This window comes from Equus przewalskii, chromosome 18 (genome assembly GCF_037783145.1).
Source record: "Equus przewalskii isolate Varuska chromosome 18, EquPr2, whole genome shotgun sequence".
Classification (NCBI taxonomy): Eukaryota; Metazoa; Chordata; class Mammalia; order Perissodactyla; family Equidae; genus Equus; species Equus przewalskii.
Window position 1 is genome coordinate 61,499,309 of NC_091848.1, and position 24,485 is coordinate 61,523,793.

The following is a 24,485-nucleotide window of genomic DNA, read 5'->3' on the forward strand; positions in this document are numbered from 1 at the left end:
TTCCTCCTTAGACTTAGTGAAATGTTTTCTTAAAATCTTAGCACTGAATTACAGCTCAATGTTTTAAATTTGTTTTTTTACTCTATTGTTTAATCATTCCCTGAGAATTCCAAATCCATTCTTTTAAAATTTATTTTAAATGTCGCATAATAAGTAACACTAACAGGAACTACTCTGTCAATTGAGTATTTCTGATCCTCTCCCACTGACTTTGCAGCCTGAAGCCTCTCCAAATCCCGACATTACTGTCGATGTTTCCAGGTCAGACGTTGCTAGAGCCTTCAGCACGAGCAACAGATTATCAGCAGACACTAGCTAACTTGAGAGCCTCCAACTGAGTATCCATCAGATACCCATGGGATCTGGTGCCATTACAGCTCCAGCGTCAGCCTGGAGTAGCACCAGTGATGGGCATCATCCTTACCTCCCTCCCCAGGGCAGCAATGAGGCAAAGACAGGGAGACTGTAAACCATCGACTTGAACCATATAAATGGATTAAAAATAAATTGTGCTACCTGTTATATTTGTCCCCAAAGCCAAATCTGCCTAACACATAATACAAGTGGTCCTGTTCAGTTGCCTCAAAGGACTTCTTGGCATCTAGTAAAATGGCTGCTCTTGGTTCCAGTCTTCTCTTTGTGATTCAGATGAGCTGCATCAGCCTGCGTATCACCTGGCCCTCTTCTCCCAGGCAGGAGGCCTTCGTGGACAAGGGCCTGTTAGACTCGTTGTTACTTTATCTAATCATGTAGCAAGTGTTCTGGTATCATTTTATACCCACTCACGTTGTATAAAGGGTATTTTTCACAATACTGCTGGGGTGGTAACATGCCATCTTGAGTATAAGGCTATATGGACATATGTAACAGGATAAAGGATAGTAGGCCACCTTGATTCCAAACCACAGGTAATTTCCGATGCTTTAAAATTCAGTACAAACCATTAAAAAAGCACTACATTTATTCATAGCCTATTTCTGAAACTAGCGGCTGTTCAGTGTGCTGATGGCAGAGAGAAGTTAATGTGTTGGTGAGCAACCCAAATTATTACAAAGCTATTTTCAAAGTAACTCAATGCCACAGAAAGTAGCATCAATTACTCCTTGGTTTTCAATTGACATTGCGAGGCTGCTCCAAACTTCTATTTTTCAGTTCAGCATCCACAAAGACAAGGAAGGCACAGAATACATCCATGGGAGATTTCTGGGCATTGCAATACAAGAAATTCTTCTTTAGAACACACACTGAAATATTTCAAAGGCTTTCTTCTCCACGTCTTGATTAACTTTTGATGCGCTGAGAATAGGGAGTCGCATACAAGTGGAAAACTGACCAACAGAGAGCAAGGGTGAAGCCCGAGGACAATCTGAGGGTCCCCATGACCCATACCCTGTGAGACAGCACAGCACAGGAAGAAGGGCCTGGCCTGTGGTGCTGGTTGGAACCTCAGCTTCACCCGTTACCCACCAGTGTAGACTCGGCAAAGCTGCCACCAGCACTGAGCCTGGGTTTTCTCACTCGCAAAAGGCGGTTCCAATACTCACTCCTGGAGTCTTTTAAAGACCAAAAAGATACATCTGTATAAAGAACTTGATCAAATATTTAATGTTTAATAAATGTCAGCTCTTTCATTAAAATCATTGTTAATAATAAAGTGGGCTCGCTCTATCTTTATTTGCACTTTTCAGCAATCACAGGAAGGTGTAACCAGTGGCCCACAGAGTGTTCAGATGAGGCTCAGGGCACATGGTGAGAAAATAAGGACATTCAACAAAGTGCACCACGAAAATTTACTTTGTGCTTAACTTACACAGAATAAATGCACTTTTTAAACCTATAGTATCTGAAGACAGGATTTCAAGTTGAAATAAACCAATAAGCACCAACCAAAAAAATTAAATCTTTTCCATTATCATTAATCTTTCATATTAACCCAGTATGTGTCACTGAGTCCAAGAGATCCAGCTTTTCTTTAAACATATTGGTTACATATAAAGGGAAAAAAGGCTCAATGGAATGAAGGTACAGAAAAAACATTCTTCCTAGGACTTTCCAGTTATTGGAACCTGGTCACATACGGTTCCCAGTTATTGGAACCTGGTCACATACGGTTCCCAGTTATTGGAACCTGGTCACATATGCTTCCCAGTTATTGGAACCTGGTCACATATGCTTGCAAAACAAAAACAAGTTTATAAGCAAACACTCTCTAGTTTAAATGCACAGAATGTAATAAACAATTCAAAAGGATTCCGCTTCAGCAGAATTTCATATTTATATAGTCGGTGTATTTTCTTAAAAAAGCTACTTTCCAACAGATATACTCTTTTGAAGTATGCTGCATAATTTTTCTTAACTTTAGGAAAAAATTGTTTGGACTCTGAGAGAAGCAATGTCTAGAGAAAACACATGATCCAAACCTGAAGCTAAAACCACAAGCACACACACAGAAACGCACACAATCTTCCCAGGATATGTGTGAACAGGGAGCCAGTAGTCCATGCACGGAGTGTTGGTAACGGCTCTCACTAGGTGCCTCCCCCTCATGCATTAACGTGACCTTGTGCTCTCACACAACACTGCACAATGCAGTGAAGTAAACAGCCCCCAGACGGCAACTGCAGGACAGTCAGAGTCTACTGCTCACAAAACTCCAAACACAGTTCAGCCACTGCAGTCACTAATCATTCTGGCTTTGTTTCAAGTGCGTTCTTTACTGCCTGCTGGATAGACCCATTCTCCCACCACCTGGATGTCGAAGTCAGACATGTACATGCGGATCTGCTGTTCTAAGGCCTGTCGACATAATTCACCCTTTCAATTTGTATTTGTGAATACGAAAAAGAGCAGAGACATAAAGCTGGTGTCGATAGTCACTGACCTTTGAAGCAAACAGAAGACAGTCCCTAAAAGAAAACAACTTGGCAAATAAGAAACCTATTTTGCTAGAACCAGACATAGTGCTTCTGGAAGAAGTTACTTCCAGAATACCAATCAGTTCCTACAGAAAAGGGGGAAAAAAACTCTGAAATCATCTGTATATTTGATAAGGAGAGGCCGGCAACGTGCACTTTTAAAGGTTCAAAGTGCCAACGTCATGGATAGGTGTTTCTAAACATTTTATGCATAAAACTACATATTCTGATTAATTTAACTAGAAAATGCCAAGTAAAAGACAGCAGATTTATTATCACACAGAACAAGCACCATCTGTACCACCTTAAATCATTGCTATAGATGTATTTCTAGGAAAAAAATACACCTGGAAAATTCCCAAACCTTGACTCTGAGACGCTAAGGCATTAACTAAACAGGATTCCAACAGACCCAGGGAAAGCAACTCCACAATTATTTAAATGTTAACATGTAGCAGAGCTCAGAAAAACAAATATAATACGTTGACATGGTCCACAAAATGCAAGTCACCAATTTCACACAGTCCACGATTTTTTCAATTTGGCTACATACATCGGGCCCCAGGCTCTGCCCTTATCTGGAATCACCAAGAGCCCACACTCCTGACCAGTGGGAGCAAAGGAGAAATCCTGGGAGCAGGTCCTTGCCATTTCCGTAATGTCCACAGGGATGACGTTGCTGTGGGTGTTTAACACATCATTGATCACGTCTTGATTTTCTGCCCTGGAAAGTGTGCAGGTAGAGTACACGAGGAGGCCTCCAGGACGCAGGGCCTTGATTGCAGACCTGCACATAATCAAGAAAAAGCAGAAGACTGGTTAGGTGCCTTCAAAGGCACTGTGGGGTCTGAGGGCCAGGGAGCTTACACATCTGAAACCAAGCTTGCTCCAACCAGTGACGCTGCACCTTCTCTAGCTCAGGAGCCATTACCTTCTAACAGACCCTAAACGACTGCGAAATGGTAGCCAGATCAATCACCATGGGAAAGAGGATTTCCCAGGAAAAGAGTGAGAAAAAAAGTGGACTAAACACAGACACTCAGAGAGCACCTATGCTTAAGGGGCAGGACTCAGACAGGGACTGAGAAGCTCCACCAGAGGGGCACGCAGCTGCAGGGAACAGACGGGGAGGAAGGTTTGCTTTTAGGAAGAAGACCTGCACTGTGTGAAAAGGGTGAACCACGAGAACAGCCCAGGGTTCCGACTGCAAAGGGACGTGCCGGCTTCAGGAAAGACGGGGTTGCACTCTTCGCCTGAAATAGCATGGAGCATGAACGGGAGCTGGGACGTTTTAAGTCAGTGAGGTGACAGACAGCTCTGACACTAAAGAGGCAAGCAGGAAGGTCATCACTGGGAGGCAAACCCAAAGGGTCAGTCCTGCTGCTGCAGCGACTCCAGGACAATTGCTGACCAGGAGCTGTTTTGGTAAGACATCATGTTCTAGAACCACTACTGGATTTAAGACTACACGCAGCTCCTTGTCTCAAATCTGCATTTAAAAAGCTAGAGCACATCCCAGTAACTGAGATGTATAATGAAGATCCACATCATCAAAATAAGGTCAAATTGTGTTCTCTGTGTGATTAAGGGATGAAGAATTCTAATTCAAGACAAGCAAAGTCATGACAAAGTTTTCGCTCCTCTCTCCTTCCTTAGACACCCTTAAATGAGATGAAAAGAAATGAATTACTAACCGAAAACAATAAAGTAAATAGCACAGAGAGAATCACTACCTAACAACAGATTTCGACAATTTCTGAAGGCTGACACGCAGAGGAGTGGTGGTGGATGCAGCAGGAGGAGAGGCCTCTCATGAGGAGGACCACGGTGACAGAGGGCTCCTCTGACCCACCCAGCTGCAGAGAAAACGCCAGATGTAATGTGACAGGAGTGAAAGTGAACAGAAAGATAGTAATTCAAAGCATATATACGAAACGATGGGTTCCATACTCCCATATACGGCAAGTCTGGCAGCCAGGTAAAATGTTGAAAGGTTTTTATCTAAGAAAGTTGAATAAACAATTTGGGGAGCCCTATGGTAGGCACTGTGCGTATCTGCCCCTCAAACCAAAGACCTCTGCATCCTACCTTGAAGGGGCCTCCAGGTAACAGCGAGCTCATCCTGAGGGCAGGGTCCCATCCCTGCAGCAAGCGTCCTGGTGCTTCATTGTCCCATCAGTAAATAAAAATGTACAACCAAGGACTGCAGATAATTAAGCGTGAGAAATGCCCAAGCGCTTGTAAGAGCAAGAATAAAATAAACAAAAAAAAATGGCATAGGAAGAAACATAAAATTCAGGAAACAAAACAGATACAATGAGACCTAATAAATGCAAGAAGATCAGCAAAGATGCAGCACCCATAAAACAGTGACAGAATGCCATGAGACAGGATGAGGAACAGCGCTCAGGAATTAAGCATGCTCGTCAAAATACAGCCTTCTGTAGAAGTGTCTGGAAGTTAAGGTTGCAGAAATCTTCCAAAAAGTAGAACAGTGACTGAAAATGAGACAGGAAAGATCAATCAAGTGGGTCCAAATTTCAACTGACAGGAAGACAACACAGAGAACTGGGGGAGGGTACTTGAATTAACGAATAATCAGAAGAGAGTCTTCCAGAGATGAAAGGACGGGTGTTCAGATTGAGAGAACTCATCAAGAGGCTGGAAGGTTCGATATTGTTTCTTAAGCATCTACTACATTGCTGGGCATTGCTCTAGGTGTGGGGTATATATTGAAATAGAAAAACAACAAAAAGCCTCACCTTCATGAACCTTACACTCCAGCTCGGGGAGACAGAATATAGAAATAAGTAAGTCTATCGTGGGCTGAACTGTGCCCCCACCAAATTCATGGTAAAGTCCTGGCCCCAGTGTTGTGACTGTATCTGGAGACAGGATCTTTAAAAAGGTAATGAGAAAAAATGACAGCTTTAGGGTGGTCCCTAATCCAATACCATGATGTCCTTCTGAGAGGAAATTTGGGCACAGGTACACACAGTGGGATATGATGTGAAGATACAGGGAGAAGACAGCTCTCCCCAGCTGAGCAGAGAGGCCTCAGGAGGAACCAGCCCGCGGCTCCTTCACTGACTTCCAGCCTCCAGAACCGGGAGAAGGAACTTCTGGGGTCCAAGGCCCCAGTCTGCAGACTGACACAAAGGATACACACATAAATACATACACACTCACAACACACACATGTGTATGTATGTTGTAGCAGGCCTGGCAGACTGATACACAGTATACACACATAAATACATACATACACACAACCACACACATGTATGTATATGTGTTTGCATGCTTTTCCTTCACCAAGCAATCCTCCAATTCTCTGCAAACGCTGACTGCATGTCCTAAAATTTACCTCAGTTCTGACTCTCCACCTGGAGTTTCCATCAGATCCCATGAGTGAAGAGCTGGGCCCTTCAAGACTGCCCTTCAGACGCCAAGTGCAAGTCCAGCCCTCCGGTACTTCTGACCCATGACCCCCTCCGTGGGTTCAATACTTTGCTAGAATGGCTCACAGAACTCAGGAAGACAGTTTATTTACTAGATTAATGATTTATTACAGAAAGATACAATTCAGGAACAGCCAGATGGGAGAGATGCCTGGGCGAAGCACGGGAGAAGGCATGTAGGGCTTCCATGCCCTTTCCAGACACCCCTCCAGCACCTCCTCACCCCCCGGGAGGCCCTCCAAATCCCTTCAGTTGGGGTTTTTATGGAAACTTCATTAAGTAGGCGTAAGTGATTACATCACTGGTCTCTGGTGAGTGGGCTCCATCTCTAGCCCCTCCCCCTCCCTGGAGGCCTCTTTGAGGAAAGAGGAGGCCAGTGAGGCTGCAGGAAGGTAAGCTGGCGGGGTGGAAGGATGAGGTGAGACCCGAGAGTTAGGAGGAGAGGCAGAGGGTCTTGTACAACACTGCACGACTTCAACCTTACAATGAACGAAAACATCCACACTTAGGCTTTATCGCTAAATTTTAGAATGTCAAGAACAAAGAGAAGACACTAAATGCCTCCAGGGAGAAAAACGAGTCGCCTATGAGGGTCCAGGAGCGAGACTGGTGTCAGCGGAGCAGTGCACTCCAATCCTGGAAAAAGGCAACGTAAAGTGGGTACCATTCACTGCCAAACTGTCAAATAAATATACTGAAGGGATACAGAAAATGTCAGGTATTTGATGATTTAGAAATTAGACCTCTAGCAAAATGAGGAGGTAAATCAAAAGAAAGGAGGAAGGTGATAGAGAAAACAGTGAACACAACATACAAGTGAAATCCCAGGATGATAACTGCATGGGAGCCCCAGAGGGTGACCGCTCCAGATGAGAATGAGAGGGAGTTCTCCAGAGCCCCGGAGGATGAGGCTCCAGATCACTATGAGAGGGAGGTCTCCAGAGCCCTGGGGTGTGACCGCTCCAGATGAGAATGAGAGGGAGTTCTCCAGAGCCCCGGAGGGTGAGGCTCCAGATCACAATGAGAGGGAGGTCTCCAGAGCACTAGGGGGTGACCACTCCAGATGAGAATGAGAGGGAGGCCTCCAGAGCCCAGGAGGGTGAGGCTCCAGATCACTATGAGAGGGAGGTCTCCAGAGCACTAGGGGGTGACCACTCCAGATGAGAATGAGAGGGAGGCCTCCAGAGCCCAGGAGAGTGACTGCTTCAGATCACAATGAGAGGGAAGTCTCCAGAGCCCTGGGGGGTGACCACTCCAGATGAGAATGAGAGGGATCTCTCTAGAAAGAAGTGAGACACAATGACTCAAAACAGAAAAAACCTTGAAGTCTTGGCACAAGTACCCGCAGGGTAGAGAGAAAGAGAGAGGGAGGAAGAGAGGAGAGAGATTTCCCCTGTAATCTGATGGTAGGAAATTTCCTTTCAGTGGCACTCCGATCACAACACCTAATCAACAGAGAAGGAAATTTAATTCTAACATCTTAGTCCATCTGCAGTGAACAACATTTGCAGAAGTAAACAACGGATACTTACTACTGGTCTTCACCCTTCAGAATCATTCCATAGCCTGTTGGTAGTACTGTTACAGAACAGACATAAATTCTCAGAGAGAACCCTGTCAACCCTGACTAGTGAAGGTACAGCTGTTAAGAGCCCGGGAAGCAGAGGGGCTGTAAATGATCCTGCATTACAGGGGCAGACATAGGGCCTTGCCCTGACTGCTTCTCAGAGGAAACAGAACAAAGCTGAAGCGTGTCAGAGGTACTCTCCACACTCACAGGAGCCAAGATGCAGCTCCCGGTGAGCCGGACTCGGGAGCTCACCACGGGCGAAGCTGAGAAGGGGTGAGCAGCAGGCTGGAAGGGCATGAAGGGAAAGGGTAGTGCGAGAGAGAAGTCCCGGTGAGAAGTCAGCAGTCAGCGTCTAAAGCTCATAAATAAAAATAAAGAAGAAACGTGATTTAGAGGTTTGGGAGTGACCTGCAAAATAAAGAACGGAAATAATCAGGCGACTGCTCCAGGGAAGATGGGAGTGCAGGGGTAAGTTCCTTCACCTAAAAGCTCACTTGCATTTTAACGTTTTACCCATGTGTTGTGTTTCTATAACAAAAATTAAAGAGGAGCTACAACAGTAGGATAAATACCAGCAACTTCCCATAGAGGTCAGGTAATTTTTTAAGATTTCGACTATAAGGGATTAACTCTCTAGAAGACTTATTCCCTGAGGTTCCAGATAACTGAAGTGTTATGGTAGCCAGAATTCCCAGTCCTCCCATGTATTCATTTACTGACTGAAGAACATTTGGGGAGGCACCTACCACTGAGGGCCTCCTGAACCTTCAGTGCTTGTCGTTCGTCTCTAACAGGTTTTCACGTGTATCTTCTTACTTCTCACTGTCCCCTAAATATCCCCCACAGAAACAAAAAAGGCTCAGATCTGGACACCAAAGACTTGAACTGTTAATGGGATAACAGCCTGTGGTACGAAGACCAGAGGCCCCCAAAGATGTCCATCTCCTAATCCCCAGAACCTTAAACATGTCACATTGCACAGCAATAGGGTATCTGCAGATGTGATTAAACTGGGAGGTCATCCTTGTAAACGGAAATGGAAGCAGGGAGCCCGAGAGAGACGGATCTAAGGCTGGAGATGACAACCCAAGCTGGAGCCAAGGAACGTGAGGAAGGCAAGGAAACGACAAAACACTCCTGCCTGGGGGGTGAGGCAGCAAACATGGTCTCTCACAGTTCTGGAGCCTGGACTACACGTCAAGGTGCCAGCAGGTCCAGGTCTGCGAGGACCTGTCTCTTCGGCCACAGCTGTGTTCTCACGTGGGAAGGGGTCTCTTATAAGGCACTAATCGATCACAACCGAATCCACCTCCCAGGGGCCCCTCCCCACACCACCACCTCTGGGATTAGGACTCCAACACACGAACGTCACGGGGCACAAACATTCAGTCTACAGCGCCCTCCTGCAGCCTCCAGAAGGAACTGCAGCTGGCCAGCACCCTCACTTTGAACTTATGACCTCCAGAAGTATAAGATAATAAATCTGTGCTATTTTAAGCCAGTAGGTTTGTGGTAATTGGTCAAAGCAGCAACAGGAAGCTAACACACGCCTGGAGCTGGCTGTTTTTATAGCAACAAATTAAGGCATCAGTAGATTTTGCTAAAATTGTGTAAGTTACAACTACATTCATTTTGGATTATTTTCTACTAACTATAGCAATGGGTACAAGGATTTCTTTTAAAAAGCTGGATTACTGGGCAAGGGATGTATGCAGATGTGAACACAGACATGTTACTCTGATCCCAGCTCCACAACTAGCAAAGCTGACGCCTGGCCCAGTGAGGGGGAGTCTGTCTCGTCACAGTCATGCAGGAGTCCACAGAAGCCTCACATTTACAAACACTATGTTTGTGGCTTCACACAAATTTAAATTAATTTCTATAATGCAGCCAACATTGGCTGGTTCTTTTGCTTTGTTTTCCTTCCAACTTTCTAATTTATCTTTCTAAAATTAGGTTGGTGTAACTTCACTGGTCGTGCTACTTTCTGAACAAGGAAGCTGCGTGGCAACACCAAGGTGCTCTCAGAAGCGGGTGCATCCCAGCACCAGGGCCGAGGTCAGGGAGCCCAGCCAGTGGCTGCCGCTGCTGTGCTGCTGACTGTGGTTTAAATACCACCTGTACCCTTTTGTTTGTAGTAGTTACAGATTCCAAAAATACCATCATACTGTATTCAAAGATCAAGAAAAATAGGCGATGTGAAAAAAACTCACTCACAGGGTTCATATGGCCAGCCAAGACTTTTCTACACAGTCATGTGTCGCTTAAGAATGGGGATAATTTCTGAGAAATGCATTATTAGGTGATTTCATACTAGGGCCAACATCAAGAATGTACTTAAGGGGAACAAAATTTGCCACCCCAAAATGTGTCTCTTTAACATAAGGATTATTTTAGGCTGATTATTTTTAAGAAACAAAAGACTCAGAAAATTTTTCTTGTTACCTGCCCCTTAACTGCCTCAAAGAATTCAGATAGATAAACCTGTCAGGAAGCGAGTGATCACCTTAGCACAACAGGAAGAGGAGGAACCTGGAAAAGCCTGTTTGTTGGGCTTCCCTGTCTGTCCTTCTTTCTGTGGCCAAACACTCATTTCCCAAACATACACTCCTTTTTACCTAACTTCTTCCCTTTGAAGTTCCTGACTCTCCCCACCCCCAACATCTTCTTTTGAGTTTAGCTGAGGACAGTACTTAAGGTGAGGGCTTTGGCCATTTTGGCGAGTTACTCAATTTTCCTGGGTTTCTCCCACATATACATGTTATTAAACTTTTGTTTGTTTTTTTCCTGTTAATCTGTCTCAGGTCTATTTAATTCTTAGACTGGCCAGACGAACCCAAAAGGGTAGAGGAACATTTCTTCCTCCCCTACAGTACTTACACAAACCTAGACAGTACAGCCTAAGACACACCTAGGCTGTATGGTACTAATTTTATGGGACCACTGTCATATATGTGGTCCGTCATTGACTGAAACGTCGTTATGCAGCACGTGACAGCACTGAGAATTATTTTATAACACAGAAGACATTTTTCTCATGAATTGAACCACTCCATATTGAGGTCTACCACTGGTTTGACAGGAGGTATAAAGCTATCTCTAAAATTAGCATTGATCAATACACATAATAGTTTCTTCACTTTTGATACATAAACAGCAATAGGTACTCTATATTAGTTAAAATTAGAGTATTTAACAACACTATAATCAGATTAGTTCAGTGATTTAAAAACCAATACTTCTGGTATTGGTATTCCAATAAAAACTAAAAGATACTTTTAGCATGTGTTTTACAATATACTAAATGAAAATTAACACACTCCTAAAATCTAAGTACCTAATCATGCTGTAATCTGCCCACCACAGTAGTTTCTAGGATAAACCATCTGTTTCCATAACAATTCACCTATATTTTTATTTTATTTTTTTTAACGATGGGCACCTGGGCTAACAACTGTTGCCAATCCTTTTTTTTCTTCTGCTTTTATCTCCCCAAACCCCCGCTGTACACAGTTGTATATCTTAGCTGCAGGTCCTTCTAGTTGTGGGATGTGGGATGCCGCCTCAATGTGGCCTGACGAGAGGTGCCATGTCCGCGCCCAGGATCCAAACCCTGGGCCACCGCAGCGAGGCGCGCGAACCCAACCACCCGGCCACAGAGCCGGCCCCTCACCTATATTTTCAAGTAGCCCATAAGAACCAAGTAATTATACTATAGGTCTCATCCAAATCATAAAAAGACTTCCAGTAGAAGGGTTAGGGTTCTGTACACCTATGTAAGTTTCTGTGCCATGCAAAGTTATTTTTTTTTTAGTAAGAGGAAGGAAAACTAAACAACTAGCTAAGCAACAGCCATCTTGGCATAACGGTATCCTGTGCTAACATTCTCCAAATGAGCTGTGGCCCTCGGCTTCTCAATGACTCTAAGTTTAAGGCTTAACAAGACCCTGAGTCACGGGACATTCTTCACTTGCGCTGCGACACTAACTATATTGCATGAAACTACCACAAACCAAGTGGTATTCACCAGAGCAGAGAGATGGCCAGCAGAGCTTTCTAATCATACTTAGCAGTGAAGGCAGAAAAAGATGTCATGAGTAAAACAGCAGATGAAGCAAAGTGTTACTTTGACCAGATTAGGCAGAAGCTTACCTTAATACTCTGAACTGAATGGGAACTAGCAGACATAATCTTGGGTTTTACAGATTATTCAACATACAATGTCCCACCACAATCAGAGCTGGAGGAAGTACTTCTAAAGGAAGCAGAATTGCCACGTAATACCATCCTGCTGTCATTTCCCCAAACATACTATTTCCCTCAAATTCTCCTACCTAACTGCTGATCAGGCTTAACTCCAACTGAAACATGAAACAGGAGTCTACCTCACAGCACAGCTGTAGGAAATAAAGCCGAGCCCGACTGCCAGCATGGTATAAACAGCGGGGAACACCTTCCCCCAAGGACTCCCGGCAGAAGGGGGCGGGGGGGGGCGCGGCTTGCGTGCCGCAGACGTACACCAGGCACCCCGGGGCTTAGGCAGATGTCGGCTGTGCATGTTTGTCCAAACCCTGGGTCATCTTTCAGTTTACTATGGAATCGGCTGAACACGTTAACTAGGTGCTTGGACCACCCAGTTAATGAAGCAGCTAAAAATAATACAAAACATATTCTTAAAAAACCACATTAAATAGAATATAATGTTAAATTTAATTTTCCCATCTACACACAGAAAATGTTAACTGATTTTGGGCAGCTCACAGAGTGGACCCAAATGACAATCAGGTCCACCATCTCTCACATTTCACTATAAGATCCAAAAGCTCTGCCAACTACAATTTTTTTCTTGAGTTTGTGGCAGACTCATTTGGCCTCAAAATCTGACCTAAATTATGTAAGCTATTTATGGTCAAGACTTAGCCCATGCGACATAATTATCCATATGTTCTGCTGAAAACGTATTAACGTTTGATCACTGAGCGCTGCCCAGATGCTGCTGGGGAAAGGGACGACGTGACGACGTGAAATATCAAACAGGTACTATATCATCTTCTTAAAGTCCAAGAAAACTGGAAGTCTGAAGCACATCTGGGCCCAAAGGTTTTGAAGATTTTGGATTGTATTTTAGATTCAAATGAGTTAAAATGCAAAGCTATGTAAAGTATCTTCTGTATTATATCTACATGATAAACTCATAGCTCTGTGATGAAAGCTTGATTCAACTAGCTTTTCTCAGGAAATCATTTACACGTCAACTTCCAAAAGCATCAGACAGGCAAACTGTGGCCTACGTGCATGCGTCACCGTTCTCTCTAAGACGAGCAGGGGGACGGGATGATTGGGGTCTTCTCAGCACACCAAGGGTTCTTCCCACTCCCCCAAATTAGCGTTTCGATTTGTATAATGCATTTTTTAAGGAACACCTTGTACAATCAATAACAAAGTTTGTTCTCAAGAGTTCATTTTGTCATTTTGTTCTGTGCTTGTCACTGAACTTCTCCATCCTTGAGAGGAACGGAGTCAAGCCCAAAGAGCCGTCTGAGATGCTGGCTGAGAAACAGGATGGGACGTGTGGCTTTCCCAGCATGAGAGAGACCACTTCCAGACCAGGCCATGCCGTCTTCCAACCGTCACAGGTGAAGCATATGACCAAGGCAAATAAAAGAAAAACATGACCTGATTTCAACACCTTGCAGAAAAATAAGTATTACCTTATGAAAGCATACGTTCGATGACCTTGAAAAACTGAAAACAGAACAAATTCAGACAGTCCTGGAACCTGACTGCTGCCAAGGCTCAGAAAGAAGGCACTTCAGAATTCCCCAAAACTGAAAGGCGTGACCCCACTGCTCCACAGTGAGTGTGAGTCTCGGAGGGCGTCATCTCTACAGACAGCTACTAGAACAACCGGATGCATTTCAAAAACATAAATTCCACTTCTCTCGTCTATTCTCCTGGTGCTTGACTAGATATCTGGCATTCTGTTGCGAGGATCAGTGTTAATTAGATCACCAATTTAACTGTTCTCTGCATTTAAAAAGCCTGAGCCAGCTCAGAAGAGGACAGGCGGCACAGCAATAGCGCCATCTTTTGACGAAAGCAGAGTGATTCCCTCTGGCTAACTCCTCCTGCCTCACTGCAGGAGCCACGCTGCTGAGGGAGTCTTCCTGGGATGCGTCTGGAGGCACGGCCAGGCCTCTCCTACAAGACTCTCTGGTGCTAGAGCAGCCATGGATGTCTGGACTCTTGAAAAATCAGGATGACAGCTAAACATCCCTGTGACTAATATCTTTACTCCTCATCTTCCTCGTGTCCCTTCTATCACAATGAAAGCACCAAGGCAACAGCCACCATTCCTTCAGATGTAAATATGGAGACGCAATCAAGTGAAACAGACTTAAGAGTCCTTCATTGCCACAGCGTTATCAAGCCTGTCCCCCTTATCTTAGAGACTCTAGCATTGAACATTTTTTTAAAACCAATTTTTTAAAATATTTTAAAATTTTAAAATGAGTATAGGAGCATCAATCCTGCAATTGGTCCCTTGTAACCATTTAGTATTCAATTAATATTTCAGAGATTCTATATAAGCCTCCTTTATAAGGTTACTTGCACTTACGTAGAAAAGAAAAACAGTTATATATAACTAATAACATGAAAACTATGGGCAGTCTTTGCATCCTACTGCCCAAATAACAGTTAAACCAAATCTAAAACTGAAAAGGTGGCTTCCAGAAGACACTTTGCACACAGCACATACCACTCCATGAGGAAATTCTCACTCTTTCTTTAGAACAGAACAGAATATTCCTGAATCAACAGGAATGTGGATTTGATCCAGGAATCCAAAAGCATGCTGATTCCTATGTTAACAGAGTGAAGGACAAGTGATAACCCTAATTAATAAGGTTACCATATGTTTATTTGGTGCTTAATTTAAAGAGCACTCCACACATGGGAGTCTTAACAAAACCTTACAAGGTGTACAGGGTAAATAGTCTGATGCAATTTATCAAACAGAGGGTCGCAAAGACTCGGTGACTTGCCCGAAGTTACACACCGAATTAATGCAGCACAAAGACTGCCCCCTAATCTAATGCCAGGAAAAGGTCTGCAAACTTCACCACTGCTATCCACCCTGAAGCCACATCACCACTCTAAAACAAGTATGGAATCGGGGGTAGTGAGACAGGATGCCACACGCACACGTTTCATCACCCAACTGTCCCAAACACTCACTGAAGTCAAAGAACAACTAGATTCTCTCAGACACTTTTAACATAAAGAAACTAAGGATGGATGGGTCCGAAGCAAAGACCTGAGAGTGCTGTCCACAGCTCCTTCCACAGACACAATCGTCACCCATCAAAGTGGCGGGGCACAGAACTTAGGACAAGGCCAATGCAGCAAACGCCTCATGCTGAGATGCAGTCTGAACCTCTTCACCACAGACTGGCAATTCCTCACAGTTTTAAAGAATTTTAACAGACTAGACTCAGCGGTCAGAAACTCAGATGTAGCTACTCCTTCACAAAAATTCCAAATAGAATAATTTGGTGATTATTACAAATAGTCTGGCAATTTCTTTAACCATACTTTGTTTCCACAACTCTAATAGTTAGATAAAAATATCTGTTTTCCTCAGAAGCTTGTTGATAAAATGAGTACAAAACCAGCCTAGATTACAACGCTCACTTTCAGCCTTCACCTCACCTTTTAATTCTCTCGCTCACTCTCGACGTGGAGAGTCTCCCACGCTGGCCTCCTGTGCATCGCCAACATCTCTGAAGCCCCTTTTTGTCCTCCTTGTTACCTGTCCTCTTCTTCCCACCCCTTACATATCAGCCTCCCTAGAACTTCATCCTTGATTAATCTTTTCCCTAAAGTTAGATGTTGTACAAAAGTTATCTCCTCCAGTCTTTCAATTAAGTTTTGAGACATGAATTATTATTCTCACTTTGCAGATGAGGAAACTAAGGCAAGAGTGTTAAGCAACATGGACAAGCCCACCCAGTGAGTCAGCGTCCAAACCAGGAGCCAAAGCGAGGCTGGAGCCTACAGCTCATGTCTTGACCGCAGTCAGCTGTGACACCTTCTCTCCCTTCCCACTCCAGAGCCAATCAATGGCCAGATTCTGTTAATTCTCCTGAGCACATCTTGCAATGGGACCATGCGTCTATTCCTCTCCCACTGACTTAGGTAAGGACTTTGTCATCCACTTCTTGACTACTGTCAAATCTTTCAAATTGGTTTTCTTGCTAAAGGGTTTCCTAGTTAATTTTCTCTGTATCCTCCAGTGTATCTGATCAAGGGATTTCCGACTTGTGACAGACACTTGCAATTGTTCTTCAATGTCTGCTCTCACGTTCTTCTGCAGTAATGGGATTTTTAACTGAGCACAGCTAAGGCTAATCTCCTAGGCCGCCCTGCACTAAAGGCAGTCACAGGACCAAGTCAGACCCTGAGACGTGGGGAAGCAACGTGGGCAACGTGGGGTGTGCTCTTTTGTGCCTTCCTACTAGTCGCAGTGCAGGTTGAACAGCAAGAGCAGGAACAGCCACCGGCCATAAGGTGGAAGACAGACGGGGCCTGGATCCTGATGACTGTGGAGTCCGGCAGCCAAGTGATCACGACAACCCTGGGAAGCCTACTCAGACTTTTACTTATTTAAGTCACTCTCATTTTTATTCTCTCTCTCTCTCTCCTATATTGGAAGAAAAATTATCTTAACCAATATTGAATTTGGCACCAAATGTGGAGCTGCTTTAGTAGAATCTACAATGTAGAAGTGGTTAGTATGCAGACAACAGGGGGCAAGGCCAAACACCCCAGGCTAGAAAGCCAGTGGTTACTGACTTATGTGACAACTTGGCTGGGCTGTGGTGCCAATATTTGGTTAAGCATTATTCTGGATGTTTCCATGAGGGTATTTTTGGATAAAATTAACATTTAAACGGGTGGACTTTGAGTACAGTGATGGCCCTCCATAACACGGGCAGCCTCATCCAGTCAGCCCAAGGTCTGAAGAGAACAAGAGAAGGACCTCCTAAGCCGGAGGGAACTCTGCCAGAAGACCACCTTTTGACCTGAACCACAGCATGACTTTTCTCATCTGCAGGCTGCTGGCCCATCCTACAGACTTTGAACTTCCAGCCTCCATAATGATGTGAGCCAATTCCTTAAAAAATCCCTCTCTCTATATATACACATCCTATTGGTTCTGTTTCTCTGGAGAACCCTGACTAACACAGCCAGTAACCCTGAATATGCCATGGAAAATATTTAACAGTATCACTGTTGATGATGTCTTGAAAGACAGACCATGTGCTAATCAAAGCTTATATAACCCTGGGGTAGCTAGAAGAAAACCTCAAGATGTCAGTGTGTTTAATGAGAGCAGGCTCAGGAGAGATCCTGGGAATCTGGAAGCAAAGAGGGAAGGAACACAGCTCTGCCTAGGAAGGTCCTCTGCCTATGGATTACAAAGTCACGTGTCGCTTAAGGACAGGGATGTGTCCTGAGAAATGTGGTTTCATTGGCGTGCAGACATCACAGAGCGTACTCACATAAACCAAGACATGTTCTGTATCTCGAGAGGGTTATGGGCTACACATGCCTGTGTCACTGTCCAAACGCCTTGAAACGCACATGTAAGCTTAGTGTACACACATTACAGAGCCACCAGCTCAACTTGCAGGTGGGGTGGGGGGCAACTTTCCCAGCAATCATGGGGTCTTCCTTTGGCTTCTCTGAATCCCATACCAGGTTCGTGTGCAGCTCCATGAGGAGAGGCACCAGCTCTTCTGCACATCACTCACATCGTTAAGGTTGGATGCCAGAGGTGGAAACAAACCTAAGCAGGTTCTGGTGACAGCAAGACGGGCCCTTTGTCCTCTGGGTTCTAGCGTGTCTCTGTTCTCTCCCACTGCATGTGCTGGCTGTCAGCCCTGCTGAACTTCTATTCCCAGACCAGAAGTCGGGGCACAACTACAGCCTTCTAGAGACTACTTAACCAGCTTCCGTGATTAAGATCTAACTCCAGGAAGGATTCCCTCACATCACCTGCAGTGATTCTTCTCTGACAAAGTCCTGACTGACAGTCCGCAACACCTCTGCCTCTTATGGAGCAAGACAGACACCGTGTGATTTACTATCAAGTCAAGGAGTTAAAATTCATTCTTTGCCAGATGTTGAGTAAGCTCTAATGCTTACATAAATTATTTTTCAGTTTCCTTTTGACCAGGTGAACCTCTACTCATCCTTCAAGACCCACTTCAAAGCTTGTATCGTCCCTGAAGCCTTCACTGATTCCCCACGGAATTCCTAATCTGTTTTCCCCAAGCAATAAATCTTCAGCTCTTTCAAAACAGGGTTTACGTTACATTTATTCTGTATTTTTTAGATATAGCACAACTGGAAAGTATGTGCTCAAAGTATAATTATTAAATAAGCAAATGAATGAATGTTACCTTAATGAAAAGGTGGGTCAACAGAAGAACTTTTCAGGGCCAAACAGAGGAGTATATTTAATTGCAACTAACACTCGAAAATTCTGGTAGGGAACAGCTCAAGCAACCTACAACTCTCATGTTATAGAACAGATGGAAATCATAGAGGCCAGAGGCTTTATTTGAGGGAAAAAAATAAACTTTTTGCCAACAAATGATTTATCAAAATGAGAAAAAAGATTTTCCTCTTGGCAATAATAAAGGCCTACAAAAGGTAAAATAATCTGTTAATAAAGGCTGCTACTTAGCAATTGTGGTCTCATTTCTCAGTAAGTGGAACAGTCTGGTAACTTTTACTAAGTGAACTTGACTGCATGGAAAACCATGCCCACTATTTTAAATTGAGATATGATACCAAAAAGTGCTGCTGTGACCTACTTAAACAAATGTTATCCCTGAGACCGCCTTTCTAGAACACAAGGGAAATCAACACTGGGGGTTAGTGGGGGCAGGCAGCCTGATTTAAAAGTAAGACAATAAATGTAGTCTTTTAAAAAAGTTATTAGCCTTATTTGATGAATGAATAGAAATATTTTAACTACTACCAGACTATCTAACAAACGGTAAAACCAAACCTTCGACCTACCATTTGGAGTTCCATGAAGCTCTTATCTCTACGTTGTTCCTTTTCTGTCCCCAATCCTAAAGGTCTGATCCCTTTACATTTCATGTCTTTTCTTATTCTAAGTGTTTTGGGGAGTTGTTTCATTTACTTTTCCTATCCGTTCCATACTGCTCCCATGTTGTACCATTTTTCCATTTTTGTTCCTTTTCAGTAGTTCCCATTTCTTTTGTTTTTCCACTGCTGTTTCTCATAATTTCACTCCGTTTGTATCAGTTTATTATTTCTGCTGGCAAACAGAGAAAATAAAAAATCTCAGGCCTGGCCCTGTGGCCAAGTGGTTAAATTTTCATGCACTCTGCTTCAGTGGCCTGGGTTCATGGGTTTGGATCCTGGGCACGGACCCAGTCCACTCAACCGGCCATGCTGTGGAGGAATCCCACATACAAAAAAATAGAGGTGGACAGGCACAGATGTTAGCTTAGGGCTAATCTTCCTCAAGCAAAAAGAGAGGAGGACTGGCACAGATGTTAGCTCAGGGCAAATCTTCCTCAGGGAAAAAAAAAAAAAATCCCACCACTATTATGGTCTGCGACCTAAGAACACACTAAAGGGAGAAGCTGAAGTTCATGTACAATCTACCAAACAAACAGAGATTCAAAAGTAAGTCTCAGTTACTACAAGCATCCAAAGCACAGACATTTCTAGTCTGATCGTTGCCAGTGCTGTCATCAGTTTAAGAGGTCATGTCGCACACCTTGAGGGTGGTCTTCACTGTGCTCACAAGCAGTCAAATTTCCAGATAGCAAACTATTTATTACCAAGGAAGTTCTATAAGTTCAAGATAAAGAAACACGACCAGGCTTCTATTTTCAGAGAGACCACAGCCAGCAGCTACTCAGCCTAAGAAACAAAAACAATGCTGATAATTATCTTCTCGGCCCTGGAAGTAAGCTATCTCGAAGAAGGGATATTTTTATGCAGTACTGGTAGAGCAGAGTAAGGACACTAGACAGTCCTGAAATTGATTATAAACGACAAGTTCTGACATATTTATTATCAGTTTCTACTTGAAGATCTTGTAACCAGGGGCCCTCCAGGGCAGGCTCCACTTACCCACCTTATCAAGAGTAACTCGAGTGGTTTTCAGGAGCTGAGACCCCTTGTCCAGTTCAGGCCGGCTGAGACCACCAGCCCATCAAGCGAGCCTGCGTGGACGAGCAACAGGCAACCCTTTGACATCGAGGAGCTGAAAACTCAGCCTCAGAGAATGCTAACGCCATTTTGTGAACATGCGTCCTATGAGGAGCCGAGAGCTGGACCACAGGTGCGCAGATCGTCAAGCTACCTCACTTCTCCTCGCCTCCAGTCACCTACCTCCACACCTCAGACCACCCGGCCCTTCATCCCCTAAGTTGTGCCCCAAGCCCTGGATCGGGGAGACAGAGCTGAGAGCGCTGCCTCCTACCTCCTTGCAGGTCCACCTCACACCAAAGCCTTTTCTTTTCTCAAAAGCTGATGCTGTAATAATTGAGTTTTTTTTAATGTGCATCAGGCAGAGAACTCACACTTTGTGCAGTAACATCTTCTCAGCAGCTGATTACCTCATTGAGATGGGCCTAGGAGGGGGCTTAGAGATGAACGTTAAGGAAACCAGCTTTGTGTTGCCTACATTAGAGAAGAGTGACAACAGACCACATGAGTTCTGCTAAACTTTAATATAGGGTCTTTGATATACTGTCAAATATAGTCCCTTCACTCATAAAAAGAAAAGAAATAAAAAGCTTGCAAGAAGACCACCAGAATTGACTTCATTTTGGCCCATGGCAAATGTGCTTATGAATGAACAGAGATTGCTTATCACTGACGAGATTTTCAAGCCTTTTTTTTTTTTATTAGTAAAAAAAAGACTTTCTTCAAACGAAACCCTACAAGTCTAACCAGATGGAGACACCATGCTCCTTGCTGGATCTGCTGTGGTGAACTAAGAGGCTCTCCTGGTCATCCCTTTCCCATCCCTCAAGACGGCAGCTGAAGCGAGCCTCCAGGCCCTGTGTCTGCACAGAGCGGAGTCTGAACACCACTGCCCTCTAAATAATTCTTTGGCGGAAAACAGCAGCTCTCTCCTCCTAAAGAACAAAGTCGTTTGACTCCTGCAGTGGCCAGGTTATAAAGGAATTAAAAGCCTATAAAGTTTGCTGAGGCCTTTTAGTGACTCCATTTAGGTCACTAGCTCGGCAAGTTCAGAGACCTGTAGTGAGTGGCAGAATGAGGCCCAGCACAGGACAACCTTTCTGATGGAGAAGCAAGAGCCACAGGGACTCCTGATGGACAGGCTGGTCTAATCTTGCTTTTTCAGCCTTGGTCAAATCCTTTGCATCATAAAAGTCATGGCTTCCAGCAGAAAGAAGACTCAGGGGAGGCAGAAATACACAGGTCACCAAGTGACAATCAGGAACACTCAGATGACAAAGAAGCACTTCCTCCCACGGCCGAGAGCCAGGTCACCCCCTGCCACACTTACTGGTCACTGTTCAGAAATCTCAGGAGAAAAGTGCACGACTTTTAAAACAGAAGAATTTACGTGCTCTCATGTTTCAAATACTTACTGCAGACTTACTGCAGACAACTTCTTATACTTACTACCCTGGGTTCATCTTGTTTGATATCCATTAGAGGCTTTTCAAGTTATTACCAAAAATAATTTAAACTCTTGTTAACATCAATGATATTTTACAAACTGCATAAACTAGGACGAGTTAATGAAATGCTTACGTATCATCTTGAGTATCTTTGTGTTTTAACTTTAAACTATTGATAATCATTACTCGCTTTGAATTTTCAATAACCTCCTAATTAGCTTTCCTTTCTCTGTGTTTGTTCCCTTGTATGCATCCTCTACGTGGTATAAATGAATACTTCTAAAAGAAATGTAATCATGTCACCCCATTATCAAAAATTCTTCAGCAGATCCCCACTGCAGACATAGCAGTTGTGCGAAGTTACAGAGTAAGCTACTCAAATTAAACGTTACGCAAAAGCACAGATGGTTAAGGCAAACAGAGGTAGTACTGTCTAGCTCAGGACTAAGCAGGGACAGTAGAGCCCATGTTTTAATAGCCAAGATGAGGGGCCTTAAGGGTTCTGGAGCAAGTATGAAAACCACTACAAAACAAAACCTCTATGCTTCTAATAACATGGCCTTACAGTTGATGAATAAATAAAAAGCAACAGGATACGCTGGAGTATATGAGGAAGTCATTTGGGTTAAAACTAATTCGGCCTGACCTTGTTTTTCCAAAAGGGCCTGACGTGGCCTGTTGAGCAAGCACTGTATATCTGGTTTAAACATTTACAATGTCCAAAGACAAGAATGATGTCCTTAAACATAAGGATATAACTTCCCCCCATCCTGGCATTTCTTTCAGGATAAGCATCTCTTCTTGAAAAATAAGGATTAATTACTGACCTGCTGTGCTCACCTTGTGACCACTGACCTGCTGACCAGCGACCTGCTGTGCCAGCTAAGCATCTCATGACAGGTGTACAAGGGACATTCCTGTCATATGTGATGTATATGCTCTTTGCTCCAAGACAGTATATAACCACTCTGTACACCCCACTTCTTTGGTGCCCTTCCTTCCTTGGGGAAGGAAGATCCCAGGCTAGTCCTCAGATCTGGCTCCTAATAAATGCTCCCCAATTTTGATTTATAGATTGATTATGGATTATTTGTGTCAACAAAATATATAAAGAGAAACCTGACAGAATGACAGGAAGAAATGTACAAATCTAAATCACCCTTGGAGATTTTAACACATCTCTTTCAAGAACTGACAGGAGAATTTTTTTTTTTAAGTAATGCTATAGGGGCCAGCCCTGTGATGTAGCAGTTAAGTTCAGCGCATTCTACTTCAGCAGCCTGGGTTTGCAGGTTCAAATCTCAGGTATGGACCTACACCACTCATCAGCCCTGCTGTGGTGGCAACCCACGTATACAGTGGAGAAAGACTGGCACAGATGTTAGCTCAGGGCTAATCTTCCTCAGCAAAAAAAAAAAAAACAAAACACACACACACACACAAAAAAGTAATGCTATAGAGGACTTGAATAACAAAATCAACAAATGTCACCTAATGGACACCTAACAGAACACCGTATACTAAACAAATGCAAAATTCACATTCTTCTCAAGCACACATAAAATATTTACAAAAATTGACCTAATGCGGGGCTATGAAGACACAATAAATTTCAGATTTGATTTAATACAATATAGCATATGTTTTCCCATCACAATAAAAATTAACAAATAAGAAAGATAACCAGAAAGTTTCCATATGTCTGGAAACAGAAAACGAATTTACAAAAGACGATCAAATTTAAATGCTGGATCTCGAAAAGATAAAAATTTGACAACCCTCAGGTAAGACTGATTAACAAAAATAAAAGAGGACATTATTATAAATCCTGCAGACATTAAAAAGGAGATACTGTACACAACTTTATGTCAGTAAGTTTGCAGACTTGGATAAAAAGGGAAAATTACTAAAAAAAAAAATCTCACAGAGCTGATTCAAGAAGAAAGAGAAAGTTTTCAGAGTCCTATAACTATTAAAGAGACTGAATTAATGGTCAAAACTTTTCCCACAAAGAAATCTCCAGGCCCACATAGCTTCAACTGCAGGTTCTACCACATATTCAAGGAAAAAAAAATAATTGCAATGTTACATAATCTGTTCCAGAGAATATAAATGAGAGCACACTCCTTGATTCCTTTTATAAGCCTACATAACCCTGATCCCAACTCTAATAAGACTATCTCAAGAATGAAAAATTACCGGCCAGTCTCATTTATGAACATACAAGGAAAAAGTCTAAACAAAATTTATCATACAATAACCAGAAAAGAATTATATATATTTCTGTATACTACAGAATTATGAAAGTTTGTGTTGAAAATCCAAACGAATCTAGACAAATTTTTAGATTTAATAAATTTGCCAACATCATGAAATACTGGAAAAAATGTCAAAACTCTCCAAATTGATAGATTTAATGATTCTAATCAAAATGCCAATAAGTTTTTCACAAAATTTGACAAGGTAATTCTAAAATGCATACAGAAATATAAAAGGGTCAAAAATAGCCAAAATAGGGGCCAGCCCGGTGACGCAGTAGTTAAGTTCACATGTTCCACTTCTGCAGTCCGGGGTTTGCCAGTTTCGATTCTGGGTGCGGACCTACACACTGCTTATCAAGCCATGCTGTGGTAGGCGTCCCACATATAAAGTAGAGGAAGATGGGCATGGATGTTAGCTCAGGGCCAATCTTCCACAGCAGAAAGAGGAGGATTGGTGGCGGATGTGTGCTCAGGGCTAATCTTCCTCAAAAGAAAAAAAAGAAAAAAAATAGCCAAAATACTCTTAACATGACAAAATGAAATAAAAAAACAGGCAGATTTGCACC

General features: G+C 43.3%; 1 protein-coding gene across 13 annotated transcripts in view; it reads right to left on the reverse strand.

Annotated features, from left to right (window-relative positions):
• Positions 1–1,590: 1,590 nt before the first annotated feature.
• The window catches only part of NSUN3 (NOP2/Sun RNA methyltransferase 3), a 59,275-nt gene continuing 36,380 nt past the window's right edge, over positions 1,591–24,485 (reverse strand). For 6 of the 13 annotated variants that reach the window (XR_011529259.1, XR_011529250.1, XR_011529256.1 and 3 more), the window contains one exon: positions 1,591–3,702. Coding sequence is in view for 2 of the 13 variants with exons in the window: in XM_070582934.1 (XP_070439035.1) it covers positions 3,432–3,702 (271 nt within the window). In the remaining 11 variants the exon portion in view is untranslated. Of the gene's footprint in view, positions 3,703–5,003; positions 8,355–8,692; positions 8,776–19,040; positions 19,303–24,485 lie in introns of those variants that run through there. The other 7 variants (XR_011529260.1, XR_011529252.1, XR_011529258.1 and 4 more) reach the window with 5 other exon arrangements.